The 20,435-nt window shown below is 44.9% G+C and overlaps 1 protein-coding gene across 1 annotated transcript; it reads left to right on the top strand.

The window, feature by feature from the left end:
* The first annotated feature begins 15,875 nt into the window (after positions 1–15,875).
* On the top strand, positions 15,876–19,192 carry LOC148997680 (uncharacterized). The gene has a single exon (XM_089119066.1). It carries the CDS (start codon positions 16,005–16,007, stop codon positions 17,376–17,378), a length of 1,374 nt encoding a protein of 457 aa, XP_088975192.1. The 5' UTR covers positions 15,876–16,004; the 3' UTR covers positions 17,379–19,192.
* The last annotated feature ends 1,243 nt before the right edge of the window (positions 19,193–20,435 follow it).

Below are 20,435 nucleotides of genomic sequence, written 5' to 3' on the forward strand. Positions count from 1 at the left end.
TTTAACTGCGGAAAGATGTCAATAAAACAGCTTGTGAACGTGTCATGTCACATTTTATTTACCTCAGAAAAATGATTCAATGTCCACCATTTTTTAGTTGGCTAGAAAAAAATAACAAGCGAGCAGAGGAGCATTTTATATGCACTATTGCATATATTTTTACTTCACCTGTTGTCTTTTTTTAAAGTATGTCTGGAAAAATATGTCAATTTTCTTTTCTTATTGCAATGGTTTAATGTTTACATTTCAACTATGTATCGGAGTACAAGTTAAAGGGACTCTGTGTAGGAAATACCCCCATCTAGTAGTTAAATAGTATTTTGCATTCAAACGAATTTTGCTCTCCAGCGCCTCGCTTTTTCAAGTGCGTATTGCATCTACGGTCGCCGTTATGTACCAAAAATGCTATGACAGGATGTCTTGTAGTAACACTTCATCGAGTTTTTCTCCGGGTGAACAAGTTTGTAACTTAAAAAAACCCAGCAACTTATGTGTTAACTTATGTGTACAATTTATGTGTCTAGCTGTATAAATTAATTTTAATTCTCTGTACAATCTTATCCACATAGCAAAATCACAATTTTAGCTAATTGATCATTTATATATAAAAAGAAAGCTATAGAAAATCTTACAGAGAGCAATATTTTCTTCAATATTTTCTTACAATCATTATCTCTATATTCTTACTGAATTTATAGGTTATAAAGAATTAACTTACAAACCTTGTTTTTAGCACCTTCCTTCACAATAGCTGCGAGTAAAGTAGTCAATAGCTGCTATTCATCAAAGACCTTGTTTAACTTTTTTACCTATAAATGTTATACTGTCTATATAATAAAGTAGGCTACACAACCAAGCAATGACAAAAAAATTAAGTCAGACTGTAACATTGACTAACCTGTCGAGGAGAAAGCAGGCAACTTCAGCGTCTCTTCTGAAATCTTTCTGCTGCATTAGCTATTTCCACGGTTGAAAACGCTATCAAGATATTTAAGGCCATTGCACACTGAGTACGAAATTTTCGTATGCGTATTTTCCTGTACGTCAGCCTAAAAATTCGTCTTGCATAGAAACCTTGCACACCGAGTCCGTTGCGTGTTTATTAAACCTTTGCGGGGAAAAAACGCAAAAATACCAAATGGATTCGTCAAGCAGTGAGGATGATTTTTGCCCTCTCTCTGTCACGGTTCATGAATCCACTGTCTCATTCTGATGTTTGTGTGTGTGTGTATGTGTGGGCGTGGTTACTAATTCCATTGATTGTCAGCACCAGCTGCGATTCATCACCGCTTCCTATATAATGTCAGTAATTTCAGTCTCATGTTGTCAGATCGTTGTGGCTTCCCCGGTGTTGTGTCCTGTTCCTGTGTGGCTTCAGTCTTCTCCTCGTGTGGATTTCCTGCCTCCGTGATCGTCGTCGTCTTTACGTCTTCACGGTTGGATTGTTTATTGTTCCTGGTTCCTGTCACTGAGCACGCCGATCATCATCACATCTCTCCGGGTTGCCCATCAACGTCCCTGTGTCTTACCTCCACCTGAGTGTTTGTTCCCCGATCTGTGTGTCACCTGACCAACTTTAATAAACAGTTTTACTTGCTATTGTTTCCTACTGTTTCATAACAGAACGATCTGACCAATCATGGAAGCAGCAGGTTCGAAGCTGAATGATTTCATCGCACACAGCATCTCTAGAATGGATCATCAAGGAGAAGAGATTGCGAACACAGGTCGTGCGGTTCAGGCACTCGTGACACAGGTGTCCGAGCTCACCCAGCAGCTTCAACTTCTACGCGGTCCCACTGCGCCGCCCACACCGCCCGTTCAACCCCCACCGGTACCGCATGAGAGTCAACCGGAGCCCCGTCTTCCCACGCCTGAGGGCTATTCTGGTGAGCCTGAATATTGCAGAGCTTTTCTCACGAGATGTTCCATGCACTTTGCTTTGCAGCCACGGACATTTCATAATGAACAGTCTAAAGTAGCGTTTGTGTTGACTCTCCTATCGGGGAAGGCGGCACTCTGGGGAACGGCGGTGTGGGAGAACCAGGACAGTTGTTGCAACTCGTTCCAGGCACTCTCCGAGGAGATAAAGAGAGTATTCGATCGTGCGGTGGCGGGTAAGGAGGCAGCCAGATTACTCGCGGATCTACGCCAAGGGGATGGCTCGGTGTCGGATTACTCTATTCGTTTTCGCACCCTGGCTGCAGAGTGCAAATGGAACGAGGAGGCGCAGTGGGACATGTTCCTGCATGGGCTGGCTGACCGCGTTCAAAGAGAAATATATATCTTGGACCTTCCTAAGACTTTTAATGGTCTGGTGGAATTGGCGATGAAGGTCGACTCACGCTTAAATCGCGTGAATTCTCGTGCACGCTCTAATCGACCACAACAGTACTTTGAAGAACCACGAGGTGGCGACGGGAGCGCGGTCAGCCCAGTTTTCGACCACGAGCCCATGCAGATTGGAAGAGCTCGGCTTTCCCGGGAGGAGAGAGAAAGGCGGAGGTCCCAGGGACTCTGCCTGTACTGTGGTAAGGCTGGCCATTTCCTCCACTCTTGTCCAGTAAAAGAGCAAGCCCGATAGTAAGTATGAGGCTACTATCGGGTGGGATCTCCGTCGAGAAGACCTCATCTACATCATCAACCCTCCTCCCGGTAAGACTGAGATGGGCAACATCCACGCACCACACTCAAGCACTTCTGGATTCGGGAGCAGAGGGTAATTTCATGGACTACAGTCTTGCAGTTAAACTTCAGATTCCCATCACTGCCCTTAAACATGCTATTTCTGTCAACGCACTCAACGGACAGGAACTTCCCAGGATTTCTCACTCTACTGAACACATCACACTCGTCACATCTGGCAATCATACTGAAAGGATTTCGTTTCTACTCATGGACTCACCTCTGACACCGGTGGTTTTAGGGCACCCATGGCTCTCTAAACACAACCCCCGTATCGACTGGCACAACAATTCCATTTCCTCCTGGAGTAACCACTGTCATGAGTCATGTTTGTTGTCTGCCTGTTCGTCTGTGTCCGATTCTTTGTTTCAGAACGAGGCAATGGATTTATCTAACGTGCCCGCAGAGTACCTAGACCTGAAGGAGGTGTTCAGTAAGTCACGAGCTGCTTCTCTTCCTCCGCATCGTCCCTATGACTGTGCTATAGATTTACTGCCAGGTAAGTCTCCGTCTAAGGGCAAACTTTACTCTCTTTCCATTCCTGAGAGGGAGGCTATGGAGAAATATATTTCTGATTCTCTCGCCTCTGGGTTCATTCAACCTTCCTCTTCTCCTGCGGGGGCGGGGTTCTTTTTTGTTGGAAAGAAGGATGGATCTTTGCGACCTTGCATTGATTACCGAGAGCTGAACAACATCACGGTAAAGAATAGGTATCCTTTGCCGTTGATGTCTTCAGCTTTTGAGAGGTTACAGGGAGCATCCATTTTCACAAAATTGGACTTGCGTAACGCTTATCATTTGGTTCGCATTAGGAAGGGGGATGAATGGAAAACTGCTTTTAATACCCCTAGGGGGCACTTTGAATATTTGGTTATGCCATTCGGTCTGTCCAACTCCCCAGCGGTTTTCCAAGCACTCGTTAATGACGTGTTGAGAGACATGGTCGATCAGTTCATATATGTCTACCTGGATGACATATTGATTTTTTCTTCGTCTCTCCAGGAACATGTTCAACATGTCAGACGAGTGCTTCAGAGGTTGTTAGAGAATGGGCTTTTTGTCAAGGCGGAGAAATGCGATTTTCATGCACAGTCTGTTTCCTTCCTAGGGTATATCGTCTCTTCTGAGGGAATGCGCATGGATCCTGACAAGGTTAAGGCAGTGATGGATTGGCCAAGCCCGGATTCCCGTAAGGCCCTACAGCGGTTTCTGGGGTTCGCCAATTTCTATCGGCGTTTCATTCGCAATTACAGCCAACTAGCCGCGCCTCTGACCGCTTTGACCTCCCCCAGAACTGCGTTCAGGTGGTCAGATACTGCCGAGGCGGTATTTGCCAACCTCAAGAGTCGTTTTATTTCGGCTCCGATTCTTGTCACCCCTGATCCTACACGTCAGTTCGTGGTGGAGGTCGATGCGTCAGAGGTGGGGGTAGGTGCAGTTCTTTCCCAACGCACTTCCTCAGACGACAGGATGCACCCATGCGCGTTTTTTTCCCATCGTTTATCACCTGCCGAACGTAACTATGACATTGGTAACAGAGAGTTGTTGGCAGTCAAGTTGGCGCTGGAGGAGTGGCGACATTGGTTAGAGGGTTCAGGGGTTCCCTTTATCGTTTGGACCGATCACAAGAACCTTGAATATATTAGATCTGCCAAAAGACTTAACTCCAGGCAGGCTCGGTGGGCACTTTTTTTCGGACGTTTTGATTTTGTTCTCTCGTACCGCCCGGGTTCTAAAAACATCAAACCCGATGCCTTATCTCGTATTTTTGATCCATCCGAACGCCCGGTGACTCCCGAGTGTATTTTACCGGGGAAGGTAGTTATCTCCGCACTCACATGGGAGGTCGAGTCGAAGGTCAAGACGGCCTTAGAAGGGGTAACGCCTCCGCCCGGTTGCCCACCGAGCCGTTTATTTGTTCCGGAGGGGTTACGGTCCGACGTCATTCAATGGGGTCACTGCTCTAGCGTGGCTTGTCATCCAGGAGTAAGTCGCACCAACGGCTTGGTAAAGCAACGATTCTGGTGGCCATTAATGGCTCGTGATGTTCACGATTTTGTTTTGGCTTGCTCAGTTTGTGCCACTAACAAGACGTCTAACCGACCTCCGGATGGGTTACTTCGACCGCTGTCTGTCCCTTCGAGACCCTGGTCCCACATCGCGCTAGATTTTGTCACCGCCCTCCCGCCGTCTAATGGCATGACGGTTGTTTTAACCGTGGTGGACCGGTTTTCGAAGGCGGCACATTTCATTCCCTTGCCCAAATTACCCTCAGCCAAGGAGACAGCGGTCGCAGTCATTGATCACGTCTTTCGGTTACATGGCCTCCCGAAGGACGTGGTGTCTGACAGGGGTTCCCAATTTGTGTCCAAATTTTGGCGAGAGTTTTGTAAGTTATTGGGGGCTACGGTCAGCCTGTCATCGGGTTATCATCCCCAGAGTAATGGTCAATCTGAGCGAGCCAACCAAGACTTGGAGAGAACGTTACGATGTTTGGTAGCTAAGAATCCTTCATCCTGGAGCCAGCAGCTCTCTATGGTTGAGTACGCTCACAACTCGTTACCAATGTCATCTACGGGCCTCTCGCCATTTGAGTGTAGTGTAGGTTACCAGCCACCTATTTTTCCCAGTCTGGAATCCGAGGTCGCGGTCCCCTCCGCCCACGCATTCGTCCAGAGGTGTCACCGTACTTGGACCAGAGCCCGGGAGACTCTGCTCCAAGCGGGGAGGCGCATGAAGGCCAAGGCCGATCGCCACCGGTCTAAGCCTCCCGTATACGTCGTGGGTCAAAAGGTGTGGCTTTCTACTAAAAACATTCCGCTCCGCTCCGTTTCTAATAAGTTAGCTCCCAAATTCATTGGCCCGTTCCCTGTCACCAAGATTATTAGTCCGGTGACAGTCCGACTCAAACTTCCTCCGGCGTACAGGAGAATTTGTCCCGCCTTTTATGTATCCAAAATCAAACCCGTATTTTATTCTCCCATTAATCCGCCTGTCCCAGTTCCCCCCCCGCCGCGACTCGTAGATGGGGAGCCTACATATTCGGTACATCGTATTCTGGACTCGAGACGGAGGGGACGAGGATTTCAGTACTTGGTGGACTGGGAGGGTTACGGTCCGGAGGAGAGAAGTTGGGTTCCTGCTAGAGACATTCTGGATCACTCCCTTATCGATGATTACAATCAACAGGTAAATGTGGCTGGGAACGCCAGGAGGCGTTCCTAGGGGAGGAGGTACTGTCACGGTTCATGAATCCACTGTCTCATTCTGATGTTTGTGTGTGTGTGTATGTGTGGGCGTGGTTACTAATTCCATTGATTGTCAGCACCAGCTGCGATTCATCACCGCTTCCTATATAATGTCAGTAATTTCAGTCTCATGTTGTCAGATCGTTGTGGCTTCCCCGGTGTTGTGTCCTGTTCCTGTGTGGCTTCAGTCTTCTCCTCGTGTGGATTTCCTGCCTCCGTGATCGTCGTCGTCTTTACGTCTTCACGGTTGGATTGTTTATTGTTCCTGGTTCCTGTCACTGAGCACGCCGATCATCATCACATCTCTCCGGGTTGCCCATCAACGTCCCTGTGTCTTACCTCCACCTGAGTGTTTGTTCCCCGATCTGTGTGTCACCTGACCAACTTTAATAAACAGTTTTACTTGCTATTGTTTCCTACTGTTTCATAACACTCTCATATTGAAAAGAGAAGAAATAGAAAATATCCATCCAATCCTGAAATTGCGCCGAGAGGAAGGAGTTCATTATCAAGAAGTTGCGAATTTATCCTGGGCGATTCAACATTTACCTCAGAATGTCAGCGGGACAGTTTGATGCTTTGCTAGCGATTCTGGAGCCACATATTAAAAACAAGACCACCAATTTCCGTGAACCAATCGATTCTGAACGGAGACTGGCAGTGTGTCTGGTATGGACCAGGTATGGACGCGCGGCCCGGTGGAAGCGCTGGGCAGACAGAACAGCTAGGCTGTTATTGTGTATGTATTGTGTATATTGTGCCCAAATAATACATTAGTTATCGAATAGGCTACTCAATCACGCTTTATTCGATCCTAAATTTCAATCTGATTGAAAGGGGAGGTTTATTATTTCATAATCCAATATAGAGAAGAGAACATAAACACTTGATCGAATTGAAAACCGAAACTGAAAGCACGGCGCATAATGTTCAATGATTTGAGGACGAGCTCCCCCGGCCCTGAATTGTCAAAAGACCTCTCAAAATGCTGGCTCTGGATGCGAAAAACGCAGAAAATCGAACCATATCCGATTAATTTTAAAACGGAAAAATGAATGGCCTTGTTTTTTGCAATCTCCGGTCACGTTTCCTTTTTCGTTCAAGTCTGGCCTTTTTTGCGAGGAGGATGCATTCTCCTGTGACTCGGCATATGGTCCGCAATTACAAATAATAGAGCAAAAGAGCAATCAGCAATCATAGGAGTGCAATGCAGCCGTTTAAACTTGCAGGGAATGCGCCTCTCAATGTGACGTGACGATGGCTCTGAGTCTGAACGAAAACGCGTTGTGGAAACGCGTTTGGCTGGTACTTTTTGACCCTCTCTGCTATTATAGTTTTCAAGATGGCGGAACGGACATGGAAGCCTCCGTGAACCTACCCGTCCCATGTACATAAAGATAATAAATTCTTCATTTACGAGGATAAGTCAGATAATTTGCAGAGGTATTTGTACACCATTGAGGACATATTTATGAATAAAAATATTGATTTCAGATAATAAAATACCTAAAAATCTACACAGAGTCCCTTTAAATTATATAATTAAAATCTTTAAGTGCTATTTAAATAACGCAACTGCTGTTGATTATTAAATAAATGTGATTAATTTCAGGTTTCGGTTTGCGTCTAAATGAAAATGTTAATCACTGCTTTGGTAGAAAATAACTTTGGATGCATCACTAAATATAATGCATAGGAAAGTGTGTTTTATTTCTTTAAATTCCATCATTAATGTTTATAAATTGCAGGTGTGTTGAAGTGTGTGCTGTGTGTGTTTAGGGAATCTTCAAGATTGCAATATGTAATTTTCAAGTGTGTGTGCCTAAACTACTTTTGTAACAAAAGAGATCGAGTTTAATTTATCCAGTGTATCTGTTAGGGATGGAACAATTTTGTATAAAGTATCTACATGCAAATATTTCTTAAATGTATACATGCACGTGTGTATTTATATATACAAAATAACTATACACATGTATTATGTGAACACAAACTTTTATTTTGGATGCGATTAATCGTTTCACAGCCCTAATATTATCTCACGCAATTTACATGTTTACACGCCACCGGAGACGATGGAAAAACATATCGAGAGCATCAGCTTTAGTTTCTGCTCTGATAGACGCAAGATTTCGCCAAACGCCTTTGTGTGTTTGTGGGGAGAGAACATTGTGCTCGATACGGTTTTTGTGTCTCCAGCCGACGAAGGTTAAACCCCGTCTGGCTTGCACTCTTCCTGTAATGTTTACGAGTCAGGTCAGTAGACGGCCTTTTGTGGCTGTTTGAACACCTTCCACCACATGAGCGTTTACACTACGAAAGCAATCCACTGCAAAACGAAGGTGTTTTCAACCATCTCTGAAGTGCTGGAAAGGGGACGAGCTCAAAACATTTCAGACCCCGTTTACACCTGTATTTATCATCGTCCATTTGTGCTCCGATCGTCAAAAACGCTTCGGGGTGGCCGACAGGACCGAAATCGTAGATCGTGATGAGTCATTTTATTTCACCATCACAATCATGCACTATATAATTATTTTTGCTTTAAATAAGGTTTTTATTACTTTAAATTTCATAATTCTTGTCACCATTTTCCATATCATTTAAACTAATACTTTCCTATAAATAAAAAAAACTTTCATGTTTACTAAAAAGTAAACGGTAATAATTACAAGCATACTGGAAAACGATCTACGATAGAACAAATGCACAAGTGAAAAGGGCCTACCTGAAAACCTTCAAGCACTAGAAATAAGAAATACTAAATAAATCGAAAAGTAACCAAATGTATGAAAACACTGCAAGTCACTGTGTAAATTAAATAAGCATTAAAATTTGATATTTAAATTAAAAAAATAAATTACATTTTGTTCAAAAGTGTGTTAAACTGTTTAGAAGCAGATCTCCTAGAAGTGGTAAATGCCTCACTTCGCTCTGGGAGTTTTCCGAACTCCCTGAAAACTGCAGTTGTCAAGCCCCTCCTGAAAAAGAGCAATCTGGATAAGACCATCTTGAGCAATTATAGACCGATCTCAAATCTTCCTTTCATAGGCAAGATCATTGAAAAGGTTGTCTTCAATCAGCTGAACAAATTTTTGAACTCAAATGGATACTTTGACAATTTTCAATCTGGTTTCCGATCGCATCACAGCACAGAGACAGCGCTCATAAAGATAATAAACGATATTCGCTTAAATATTGATACAGGCAAATTATCCGTGTTGGTACTACTCGACCTCAGTGCTGCATTTGACACTGTTGATCATGACATACTTCTTGACAGGCTGGAAAACTGGGTGGGGCTTTCTGGGATAGTCCTAAAATGGTTCAGGTCATACTTAGAAGGGAGAGGTTATTTTGTGAGTATGGGAGAACATAAGTCTGAGTGGACATCCATGACTTGCGGAGTCCCTCAGGGCTCGATTCTTGCGCCACTCCTGTTCAACCTGTATATGCTCCCAATGAGCCAAATAATGAAAAAGACCCAAATCGCTTACCACAGCTATGCAGACGACACACAGCTCTACTTAGCCTTATCACCTAACGACTACAGCCCCATTGACTCCCTGTGCCAATGCATTGATGAAGTAAACGGTTGGATGTGTCAACTTTCTGCAGTTAAACAAAGACAAAACTGAAGTTATTGCGTTTGGAAACAAAGATGAAGTTCTCAAGGTGAATGCATACCTTGACGCTAGGGGTCTAACAACTAAAAATCAAGTCAGGAATCTTGGCGTGTCTCTAGAGTCAGACCTTAGTTTCAGTAGTCATGTCAAAGCAATAACTAAATCAGCATACTATCATCTGAAAAATATTTCAAGAATTAGATGCTTTGTTTCCAGTCAAGACTTAGAGAAACTTGTGCATGCTTTCATCACCAGCAGGGTGGATTACTGTAATGGCCTCCTCACTGGCCTTCCCAAAAAGACCATAAGACAGTTGCAGCTCATACAGAACGCTGCTGCCAGGATTCTGAGCAGGACCAGAAAATATGAACACATCACACCAGTCCTCAGGTCTTTACACTGGCTGCCAGTTACATTTAGGATTGATTTTAAAGTATTATTACTGGTATATAAATCATTTAATGGGTTAGGACCTCAATATATTGCAGATATGCTCACTGAATATAAACCCAACAGATCACTCAGATCATTAGGATCACATCAGCTAGAAATACTAAGGGTTTACTCTAAGCATGGAGAGTCTGCTTTTAGTTATTATGCCAGCCGCAGCTGGAACCAGCTTCCAGAAGAGATCAGGTGTGCTCCTACAGTAGTCACATTCAAATCCAGACTCAAAACACATCTGTTTAGCTGTGCATTTACTGAATGAGCACTGTGCCACTGTTCGTCCGACTGTTACTGCACTTCATTTTATTCTAAATGGTTTTAATTTACTGTATTTTATTTTTATTTTCATTATTTCTTATTTTTTATTCTAAACTGTTTTAATTATTCTGATTTCTTTTGATTATTTTAATTTCTTCCATGTAAAGGACTTTGAATTGCCATTGTGTATGAAATGTGCTATATAAACAAACTTGCCTTGCCTTGCCATAGTATATACTGTACATGATAGTCATAATAACAGTTTCAAAAGACATTATACAAGACAGTAACTGATCACATACAATGTCCGGAGATACATGTTATTTTATAGAGAAGTTTATCCATAAATGAGTGCAGCAAAGCCTGTCTCTGTCTTCCCATTGTCTCTCTCTTGTGCATGTGGTTACATTCCTATTAGGTCATAAAAGTCTCTTATCAGTCTTAAGGTGCTCTGTAACAGGACACCCGACTGACATAGTAAGTAAGGAGTTTCATAGACCTTTATATTCAGTAAACATAATGAATATGAATAATTAGTCCGTGTCTGATTGGTCCAGACCCTACTGTTACGACCCCAGTCTGGGTCATATTATGTTGTTTTGGTTGTTTTTGTCATTTGATTTGTAGGTCGGAGTTGGAGTGAGTGACGTCATGATGGACTGATGGTGTTCACCTGTGTTAAGAGCTGATGCCGGCAAATAAAAGCAGCTCCCTTCAGTTGTGACGAGCGCGCTCTCCCCTCGTGCCATTATTTTGTTGCTTTTGTTATTGTCTTGTTCTCGTTTTGATGTATTTTCTTATTTTTACTTTAATAAATGTTATTCCTTTTTCATTAAATCTTACGTGTCATTCCCTTCTTTGTCGCGGCTTGTGAGCCGGCCGTGACACTACACTTTTTACCTACCACAAATAGTGTACAACTCCATTTTTTGTTTTTCCTGAAAAAAAGAAAATAGGATTGGAATGACATGATTATCAATATAAAATAGCAGCTTTAGAGCAGAGTCTGCAATCCCTTTAGTCCCATCTGAGCTAGATCGTCAGAGATGACCCTAATTTATGCAAACATGAATGGCTGGTGAGAGTTAAATGGACAGAACTGGATGAGAGTTAAATGTACTGAGTTCCTATGCCAGGGACCTGTCATTGAATTTTCTGGTAAGAAAAAGTATCTGCGCAAGTCCAGGTTTTTAGTAATGCTTACTGAGTGCTCTGTAGGCACGAGTAACAACCCAAGCCCAGCCTTCTTTAAAAGCCTGATAAAATAAAAATGTTTTTGTGCTTTCCTCACAGTGGTAACAGTGTTTGTAGTCCAGCTCAAGTTAGATGCAGGCCAAGGAATTTGTGGCTGTCGGCCCTCTCCACCACAGTGCCCTTGATGGTGAGAGGCTCAGAGGAGGGTTTTCTTCCTGAAGTCTATGCCGAGCTCTCTAATTTTGTCTACATGGAGGAACAGGTCATTTTCCTCTCCATAGACCACGGTGTCATTGTCCAGCTCCCTGTACCCTGTCTCATCCCCACCCTTGATAAGGCCCAAGATTGTCGTGTCATCTGCATAACTGATTTATTGTATTCTATGGAGAGGTTTGCATTTGCAATAAAGATGTTGTCTTATTTAAATTTTACAACATGGAAATATGTATTCGCCACGCTGGACTACTGTGTCTTGAGCCTGCTGCAGAACTGTAGGAGGCTGGTGTGCACACAGCCTTTTTTCCGCGCCCTTGTTCACCGCCGGTTTCAAAATATGTTTGTAAAAGTAATCATTTTCTGCTCCGGCACTTTGAACTGGCATCGACTTTCAGCATGTTTCCTATATAATAACGTCTGACGTTTACATTTTACGCGTGAGAGAGAGTCACATAAACCACGCAAAATCCAATCAGAGCATTCAGACTGATGTGGATTTCCTGATATGGATGTAGCTTGAAACAGATTTCATGTGCTGTTCACGTTAGCTATTTCTTATCAGATTTCAATCAGATAAGAACAAAAATCGAACTTGGACTGACAGTCTGAACGTAGCCTATGTCGGGATAAGAAATTAATACTGATCATAAATCCATTCAATAACTGAGAGACAGGTGTAGCGCAGCTGAAATCCTCGTTTGTTTTTATCAATCTCGAGATTATAATATTTTCATTTTTAGCATCATGTCAGTGAACTTCTCATCGACACATTACATCTGGTGTTTGAACTGAGTTTGTGTCTGTGTGCAGAGTGCGAATTACCCCACCATATTTTTGGGGTACTGATCCTTCACTTCTTCTATGACCATCATGGTCCACTACCATATCAATCCCCACTGTGATCGCCAAGTGCAACAAACAAGGTCTAAACGTGCAACAAACTGATAATCAGTAGGCTATAGGATATCTCATTGTTATTATATATCCAACAGAGAACTGTTTTGATCAACTCCCAAAAGTTAGAAGTTAAGCCTATTGCCTATTTCATGAAATATTGATTTGGTTTGTAACGGCACTCCTTCTATGCTATGTACTATTCTTTTCAAAGCAAACAGTTTGACACGACGAACTCATCCAATTTGTTGTATTCCTTTTTCCTTCTTGTATATTTTGTACTTCAAAGCAATAACAACCTTTAAACTTTATATAACAACAAAATATGGAACGATGGTCAAAAAACTGTATTGCTCCGTTACTTGCAAATATCCACTCCCACTCACCGGCCTGAAAATTATTACCCGACCCGAGCTGGAACCGATGTAACCCGACACATCAACATGAATTATCTGCCTGAACCCAGCTCGCGGCCCGACTCAATGAAAATAAAATGCACACAAACTTAGAAAGATTGACTTACTAATCCATCAACAAGATCGCCAGGTCAGCATCACCCTTGCAACCAGTGCTGCTTTTTAGCTCGCGCCCACGAAAGCCCGACCGAGTGCGTGTATGCGTGTATGTGCGTGTATGCGTGTATGTCTACGCCATTAACGTCCACGTCATTCCGCGTGTCCGTACACGCAGTCAAATCTCCAGTCATAAATGCCATTAACCCCAGTGACGGTTAGGTTTAGGGACGGGGTTGAGGTAAGTCATATATTTATATAACGTTAAGTCAACGGCGTTCATAAACACACTGAAAGGCAATTATGCGTGTTGATAGCACGCCAAAAATGGAAATACGAATTGGCGTGTCATACACACGCTACTTCATGAGATCAGTCTGGACTGACAGAAACGTAAAAATAAACATGAATTTAGGCTACTTTAGTTTTGTACACATTGTACTCATGTTAATTATAATCAAATGCATTTTGATTTATTGAAAACAATATTATCATTATTTGTTTGAGAGGGGCACTTTTGATTAATTTTGAAAAAAGGCAGGGGCTCAAGCACCCAAAGTCCTTCCTCCCTGTGCACGTGCCTACGTGCATGTACTGTACCTACATGCACGTCAGCAGAAAACCGTTCTCTATCTCCGTTGCTTCTAGCCAAGGTGGTTAAAAATGGTACGGTCCACAATAGGGGTGTCTGAAATCGCTTTACAATAAATCGATGTTTTATTAACAAGTTTCGGGAGGATCACGTTCTAATGATCAAACAATCAAGTCAGCCAGCTGTCAGCAATCAGTAATCAACTGGTTCACTCAATCAGCACAAGTAAAGCCTATAAAAACACACAGTTGACTCACCCTTATTCCTCGACTGTTCTCAGCATTTGGTGTACTGCTTTGCAAAAAGATGTCCCAAATGCAACTTTCAACATCCGATGACGACCTCAACCATGCTCCGCCGCCATCAGCTGGCCCCAGGACAACTTCTCCACCTGATACCGCCTCAGAGCCCCACGTTTCATCTCGTGGGCGCCGGTCGGTACAAACAACTCCTTGCATGCCAAGACGCCGGGGCTTACCCTCACCTCCACCGGCGAGGACTCCAGCTTCCTCCCCAGCGTCCTCCTATCGTTCGGCCGTGCCAACGATTCCGCCTATTGAAAAGTGGACAGTCTTGAGTCTAAGACAAGCGCTGATAAACTCAGATTTTCAGCCCTCGCGCAGGATGACTAAAGTGCAACTTTACAACATGTACGTTACCTTGCAATCATCAAACATCTCTCCTAGATCCACCCCAGGTTCCAAGGCGGCCAGCAGGCCGGGAAATTCTCGCGAGGCCCTGAACTCGCCTCGCCCGACTCTGCAACCTTCCCGTACAAGGTCTGGTTTTCCGCGCGCTTCGGCCCGGAGCGCCAGGATTTCTGCGAGCCTGGGTCGCGCTCCAGATTCCACCGCCACGAGACATCACTCGCCTCTCGCTTCACCTCAGCTTTTCAGCACGGCGCTTCCCGCCGCAGCGCCATTCACAGCTGGGCCCGCCGGCTCACATTCCGCTTCCCAGTTTTTTCCTCCTGCTGTTTCTAACCCCTTTCCTCTGCAGTGGCCTCCGGCTCCCGTAGCAAACGCTAGCGTGAGGTTGCCTCCGCTAGCGGCAGAGGCTCAAACTTTCCACCAGTTTCCTGCGACTAACCCCTCCCCTTTTCAGTGGCCTGCAGCCCAAGCAAGCGCAAGACCACCTCCGCTTGCAACACAGGCTCAGGCATCTCATCCATTTTCTCCTTTTCCCTCTGGTGCTTATTTCAATCTTCCTTCTCAAGCCCCACAGGCCGACCTAAGCGTGAGGCTGCCTCCGCCGACAGTCGCAGCCCAGGCTTCTCTCCCTTACAGCTCTCTTCTAAATGCCAAATCACAATATTCTCTTTTCACAGCTTCCCCGATGCCAGTTCCACCAAACGCCGTCGCTCTGGAGCCTCCCCCGGTGACTCAAAACATCCGAGCACAGATTATGGCAGGTGCGGATGTAGATCTCTCACATTTACTTTCTCTTTTTCCCGTATCCGATTCCAACTGTCAGTTAGACTGCGGGGATTTTTCAGTCACTTTAAAAAATCAAAATACACATTCGTCACGTTTACTTTCTTTTCCAGAGTTTTCAATTGCTTTCAGCCACTACACAGACATCATTTGCTCAGCCTTCCCCCATAGACGACGCGAACTGAACGACTATTTAGCACTGATAGCCGAGCTCGCGTTGTCCTACGGGGGAGGGCACTTTTACACTTACCACAAACTCTTTTCAGCAAAATGCGCCGTTAGGGTTTCTCAGTGGAACCAATGCCCTTACTGGGGAGCACTAGACACTGACTTACACAGTAGAGTCTTCCTCGGCTGCAGGAATATTTCCTGCGCGGTCTGTAGGTCAGTGTCGCATCCCACGACATCGTGTCCCCAAGTTAACCCCTTCGTTTCTTCTGAAACAGCTCCAGTCAAATCCACTAGCTACACACCAAGACCGGCGACTAGCAACCTTCACGAGGCTAAATTCAGCTCCAGAGCACTCACAGACAACAAACAGCCTTGCAACAATTTTAACATTGGCAAATGCACCAGGCAGCGTTGTCGGTACTTGCACATATGCAGCTTTTGCGGCGGTGCTCATGCCCGTCCTGTATGCCCTGTATATAAAGATGTCAATAAAAAATCTAGAAATTATTTATCGACTCCTGTGAATATTTCTCGCCTTTCCATCGAACTAGCTCACCACCCGGACTCCGAATTCACCGAATATCTGCTGTCTGGCCTACTACACGGCTTTAAACCTGGAGTGGTTTGTCCGCTCTCCCAAAACATCATCTGCGATAATCTCCAATCGGCTCTCGCCGAGCCCGACGTGGTAGACAACCTGATTAAAAAAAGAAGTCGAGTCAGGCTTTATGATCGGCCCTTTTGACGAGCCTCCTTTCAAAAATTTTCGCATTAGCCCCATTGGAGTGGCTACGAGAAAGTTTTCAGGTAAGAAACGCCTCATAGTCGATCTGTCAGCTCCACATAAGTCCATGTTCCCAAGCATTAACAGCCTGATCCCACTCAACGAATTTTCTCTCAAATACCACGACGTAGATCACGCAATCGACCTGATTAAAATCGTGGGTCGGGGTGCCTGGCTCGCTAAAATTGACATCACTTCAGCTTTTAAAGTGATGCCCATCCACCCGGATTCATGGCACTTATTCGGCGTGCGCTGGCATGAGAAATTTTATTTCGCCGTATGCTTAACTTTTGGATGCAAAAGCAGCCCCAAAATTTTCGACATGCTATCTGAAGCCGTTTGCTGGATCTTGTCAAACAATTACGCAATTCCTCACCTCATTCACCTGCTGGACGATTTTCTAATAATTTCGCCTCCTGGCGCCATTCCAGCAGCCCAGATCCTCACAGTTCAAAAAGTCTTTTCCGAGCTCGGAATCCCCATCGCCCAGGAAAAAACCATGGGTCCCGCTACATCCATCGAGTTCCTTGGCATTAATCTAGATTCAGTTCGATTCCAGGCCTCCCTGCCCAAGGAGAAAATTGATAGGATAATCCTCATCTCATCTACCCTCGCGGACAGTCCAGAGTGTTCCAAACGCGAACTCCTATCCATGCTCGGCCACTTAAACTTCGCCATGCGCATTATTCCACAAGGCCGCCCTTTTATTTCTCATCTCCTCTTTCTCGCGTCTTCAGTCCACGCACTAGAGGATCTAATTTCCATAACTCCGGCATGCCGCGACGAACTCGGGCTATGGATAACTTTCCTTAAACAGTGGAACGGCCTATCCTTTTTCTATAAGGATCTAATTTCCTCCCCCCTCGACATCCAGCTGTTCACAGATGCAGCCCCCTCAGTTGGCTTTGGAGGGTTCTACCAAGGTCGCTGGTTCGCGTCTACGTGGCCCCCCCAAATACAGGACACGCTTCAGTCCTCTGCATTATTCGAGCTCTACCCTCTCGTAGTAGCAGCCTTCCTGTGGGGGAAAGAATGGACTGCTAGCAGCATTGTAGTGCATTGTGACAACGAAGCTACAGTCCAGTGCATTAATAAAGGCCGTTCCCATGCACCCGCTCTAATGCCACTTTTAAGACGTCTAACCTGGATTTCCGCATGTGACCAATTTATCTTAATCGCAAAACACATCCTCGGGTCAAAAAACCAAATTGCTGACTCTCTGTCTCGCTTTATGTTTCAGAAATTCAGGATGCTGGCTCCAGAGGCGGACGAGCTCCCAACTCCAGCACCTCATTATTCGGAATTAATATTCCCATAACTCACCCGCAAAAATCCCTCCTCAACAGATCGCTCGACACCATTCTCCAAGCTGTTTCCCCCAGAACTCTCCAATCCTATGTGACCGCATGGAGATGTTTTAAAGCCTTCCACCTTTCTTATAACACGCCATTCCCTGATTTTTCCCTCCTTACAATAACCTCCTTTATCTCTTACCTCGACAGTGTCAAAAACCTCCAAGTCGGGTCCATCAAAAGTTATTTAAGCGGCATCCAATTTTTTCACAAATTGATCCACGGCGCCCCCTCTCCGGAAATAAATAATTCACAAACCTCCCTCTTGATTAAAGGCATCCAACGATCCCAGCCCACCCGCCCGGATACCAGACAACCCATAACTTTAGATATTCTCACTAAATGCATTCAGACCCTCCGCACAGGCTACCGATCCCTCAATACCTCCCGCACACTCGACGCCATGTTCATTCTAGCCTTTTTTGGTTTCCTAAGATGCTCTGAACTGGCTATCACTTCCAGATTTGACCCAAAAATCCACCCAAACATCTCAGATCTCTCAGTGCTCGACAACGAAACAATCTCGTTTCTGATTAAACAGAGCAAAACAGACCAAACCAAAAAAGGCCACTTCATATATATTTTCAACCTCTCGTCACCAATTCAACCGTTCCAAACTATATTAGCCTACCTCCAACTGAGAAACTCTCATGCAAAATCCCCTCTCGAACCCTTGTTCATCGACGATTCTAACAAACCCGTGACACGCTTTTGGTTCCAAAAACACCTAAAATCTGTTCTCCAACTTTCAGGCATCCCAGCAGAGAATTTCTCCAGTCATTCCTTCCGCATTGGAGCAGCAACCTCAGCAGCCCAAAAAGGCCTCTCTCAGCAACAGATCCAAGCGCTCGGAAGATGGTCCTCAGACGCGTTCCAAACTTATATCAGAACTAATCGTTTCCATGTCAAAAAAGCCCACCAAATCCTCATTGGTTAAAAAAAAAAAAAAAAAAAAAAAAAAAAACTTTTCGAGTATCCATTCCATGCCTTCTCGTTCTTCATCCGGCAAATATTGATCTCCCAGCGGACATAGCGAGAGCCTTCCTGGTCGAGCTTCTATGTCTTCTCTGTCTCCGTCCAGCAAGTATTAATCTCCCAGCGGACCCAGAGACAGCCTTCCCAGTCGAGTAATTATATCTCCTCTTTCTCCGTCCAGCGAGTATTGATCTAGCGGACACAGCAAGAGCTTTCCTGGTCGATTATTTATGTCTATTATTTCTCCGTCCAGCGAGTATTGATCTCCCAGCGGACCCAGTGATAGCCTTCCCGTTCGAGTATTTATACCTCCTCTTTCTCCGTCCAGCGAGTATTGATCTCCCAGCGGACACAGCGAGAGCTTTCCCGGTCAATTATTTATATCTATTCTTTCTCCGTCCAGCGAGTATTGATCTCCCAGCGGACCCAGAGATAGCCTTCCTGGTCAGGTACGCATATCTCCCCTTTCTCCGTCCAGCGAGTATTGATCTCCCAGCGGACTCAGCGAGAGCTCCCTTGGTCGAGCATCTTCATCTCCTCCTCCATCCAGCGAGTATTGATCTCCCAGCGGACTCAGCGAGAGCTCCCTTGGTCGAGCATCTTCATCTCCTCCTCCATCCAGCGAGTATTGATCTCCCAGCGGACTCAGCGAGAGCTCCCTTGGTCGAGCATCTTCATCTCCTCCTCCATCCAGCGAGTATTGACCTCCCAGTGGACATAGCCTAACCCTCCCAGTAAAGCATCTATGTTTTTCTTTCAGGACTGGTGAGGCTTACCGATGCCGGGACCTTTGCCACAAGAACCCTCCCGTTTGGACACCGCGAGCTCTCCCAGCCAAAACTACCAGGCTCTCCTTGAAATGCCAGCCCGCCAATCTCTACGCTCTTTTCGGGGGGTCTTTAAGCAGGCGGCTGTCCTTTACTTACTTTGCTTTTTGGGGAGTACTCTGGGTTCGGGCCTAATTTCCGAGCTCGGAGCCCTCCCCCCGGACAGCACGGCAAATACGCATAACTATTTTTATTCTCTGATCATTAGTGAGTGTGAACTCGTGAATCGATGTTTTATTAACAAGTTTCGGGAGGATCACGTTCTAATGATCAAACAATCAAGTCAGCCAGCTGTCAGCAATCAGTAATCAACTGGTTCACTCAATCAGCACAAGTAAAGCCTATAAAAACACACAGTTGACTCACCCTTATTCCTCGACTGTTCTCAGCATCCCTCCACCACCCCATCTCCTCACACTTGCCTAATTATCTTCCTAAACAGAGATACGGGGGGAGTACTCTGGGTTCGGGCCCAATTTCCGAGCTCGGAGCCCTCCCCCCGGACAGCACGCCAAATACGCATAACTATTTTTATTCTCTGATCATTAGTGAGTGTGAACTCGTGAAATGTTCCTAAAGTGAAAATAGGAGTTGACTTGTATTGTAATTAGGGGCCAAGCACCGCAGGTGCTTAGGCACCTATTGTATCTGTTCCCGTTCTTTATTCTTCTTTTTCTTTTTTCTTCCGACTGGGTGTCTATGGCAGCCCATAGAATTGTTTGCGGGAAAGTTGTTTTGGTTTGACATTCTGATAGAGTACAGTCCCAACATAAAATACACCAATTTTGGTGTCTCTAACTCGTTCCCTCTAGTGCCACCAACTGTCCAAAGTTTCACTTTTATTATGCTAATAGCTTTTGAACCGTAAGGCCTATCAACAAAATTCCTGAGCTCATGACGATTCGATCGCACCCTATGACATCATTTTCCGTCATAAAAAAATGGCCGCCATTTTGAATTGTCCAAAAAAACTACTTTTGCGAAAGTAGGCAGCTTCAACATCCGGCTGATGGATTACCCCCTTGGTCATCACAAGCATGACCTGAGGCTACATGCAGCGTTTCAACGCAGCGCCACCTAGTGGTCAGCAGATATGAAAAATGGCTATTTTTGCTCATAACTTCTGAAAGGTTTGTCCAAAAATCATAAACTTGGTCTTGTTAGATTCAGGGCGTCATGCCGAGTCGACTGATATCCAATTTTCCCAGATCGACCATTTTA

The sequence above is a fragment of the Pimephales promelas genome, chromosome 2 (genome assembly GCF_988280905.1).
Source record: "Pimephales promelas chromosome 2, fPimPro1.hap1.1, whole genome shotgun sequence".
Lineage (NCBI taxonomy): Eukaryota > Metazoa > Chordata > Actinopteri > Cypriniformes > Leuciscidae > Pimephales > Pimephales promelas.

Excerpts from the sequence above, each read along its gene's own strand:
- LOC148997680 (XM_089119066.1), top strand. The coding sequence starts at position 16,005 with ATGATCGGCCCTTTTGACGAGCCTCCTTTCAAAAATTTTCGCATTAGC.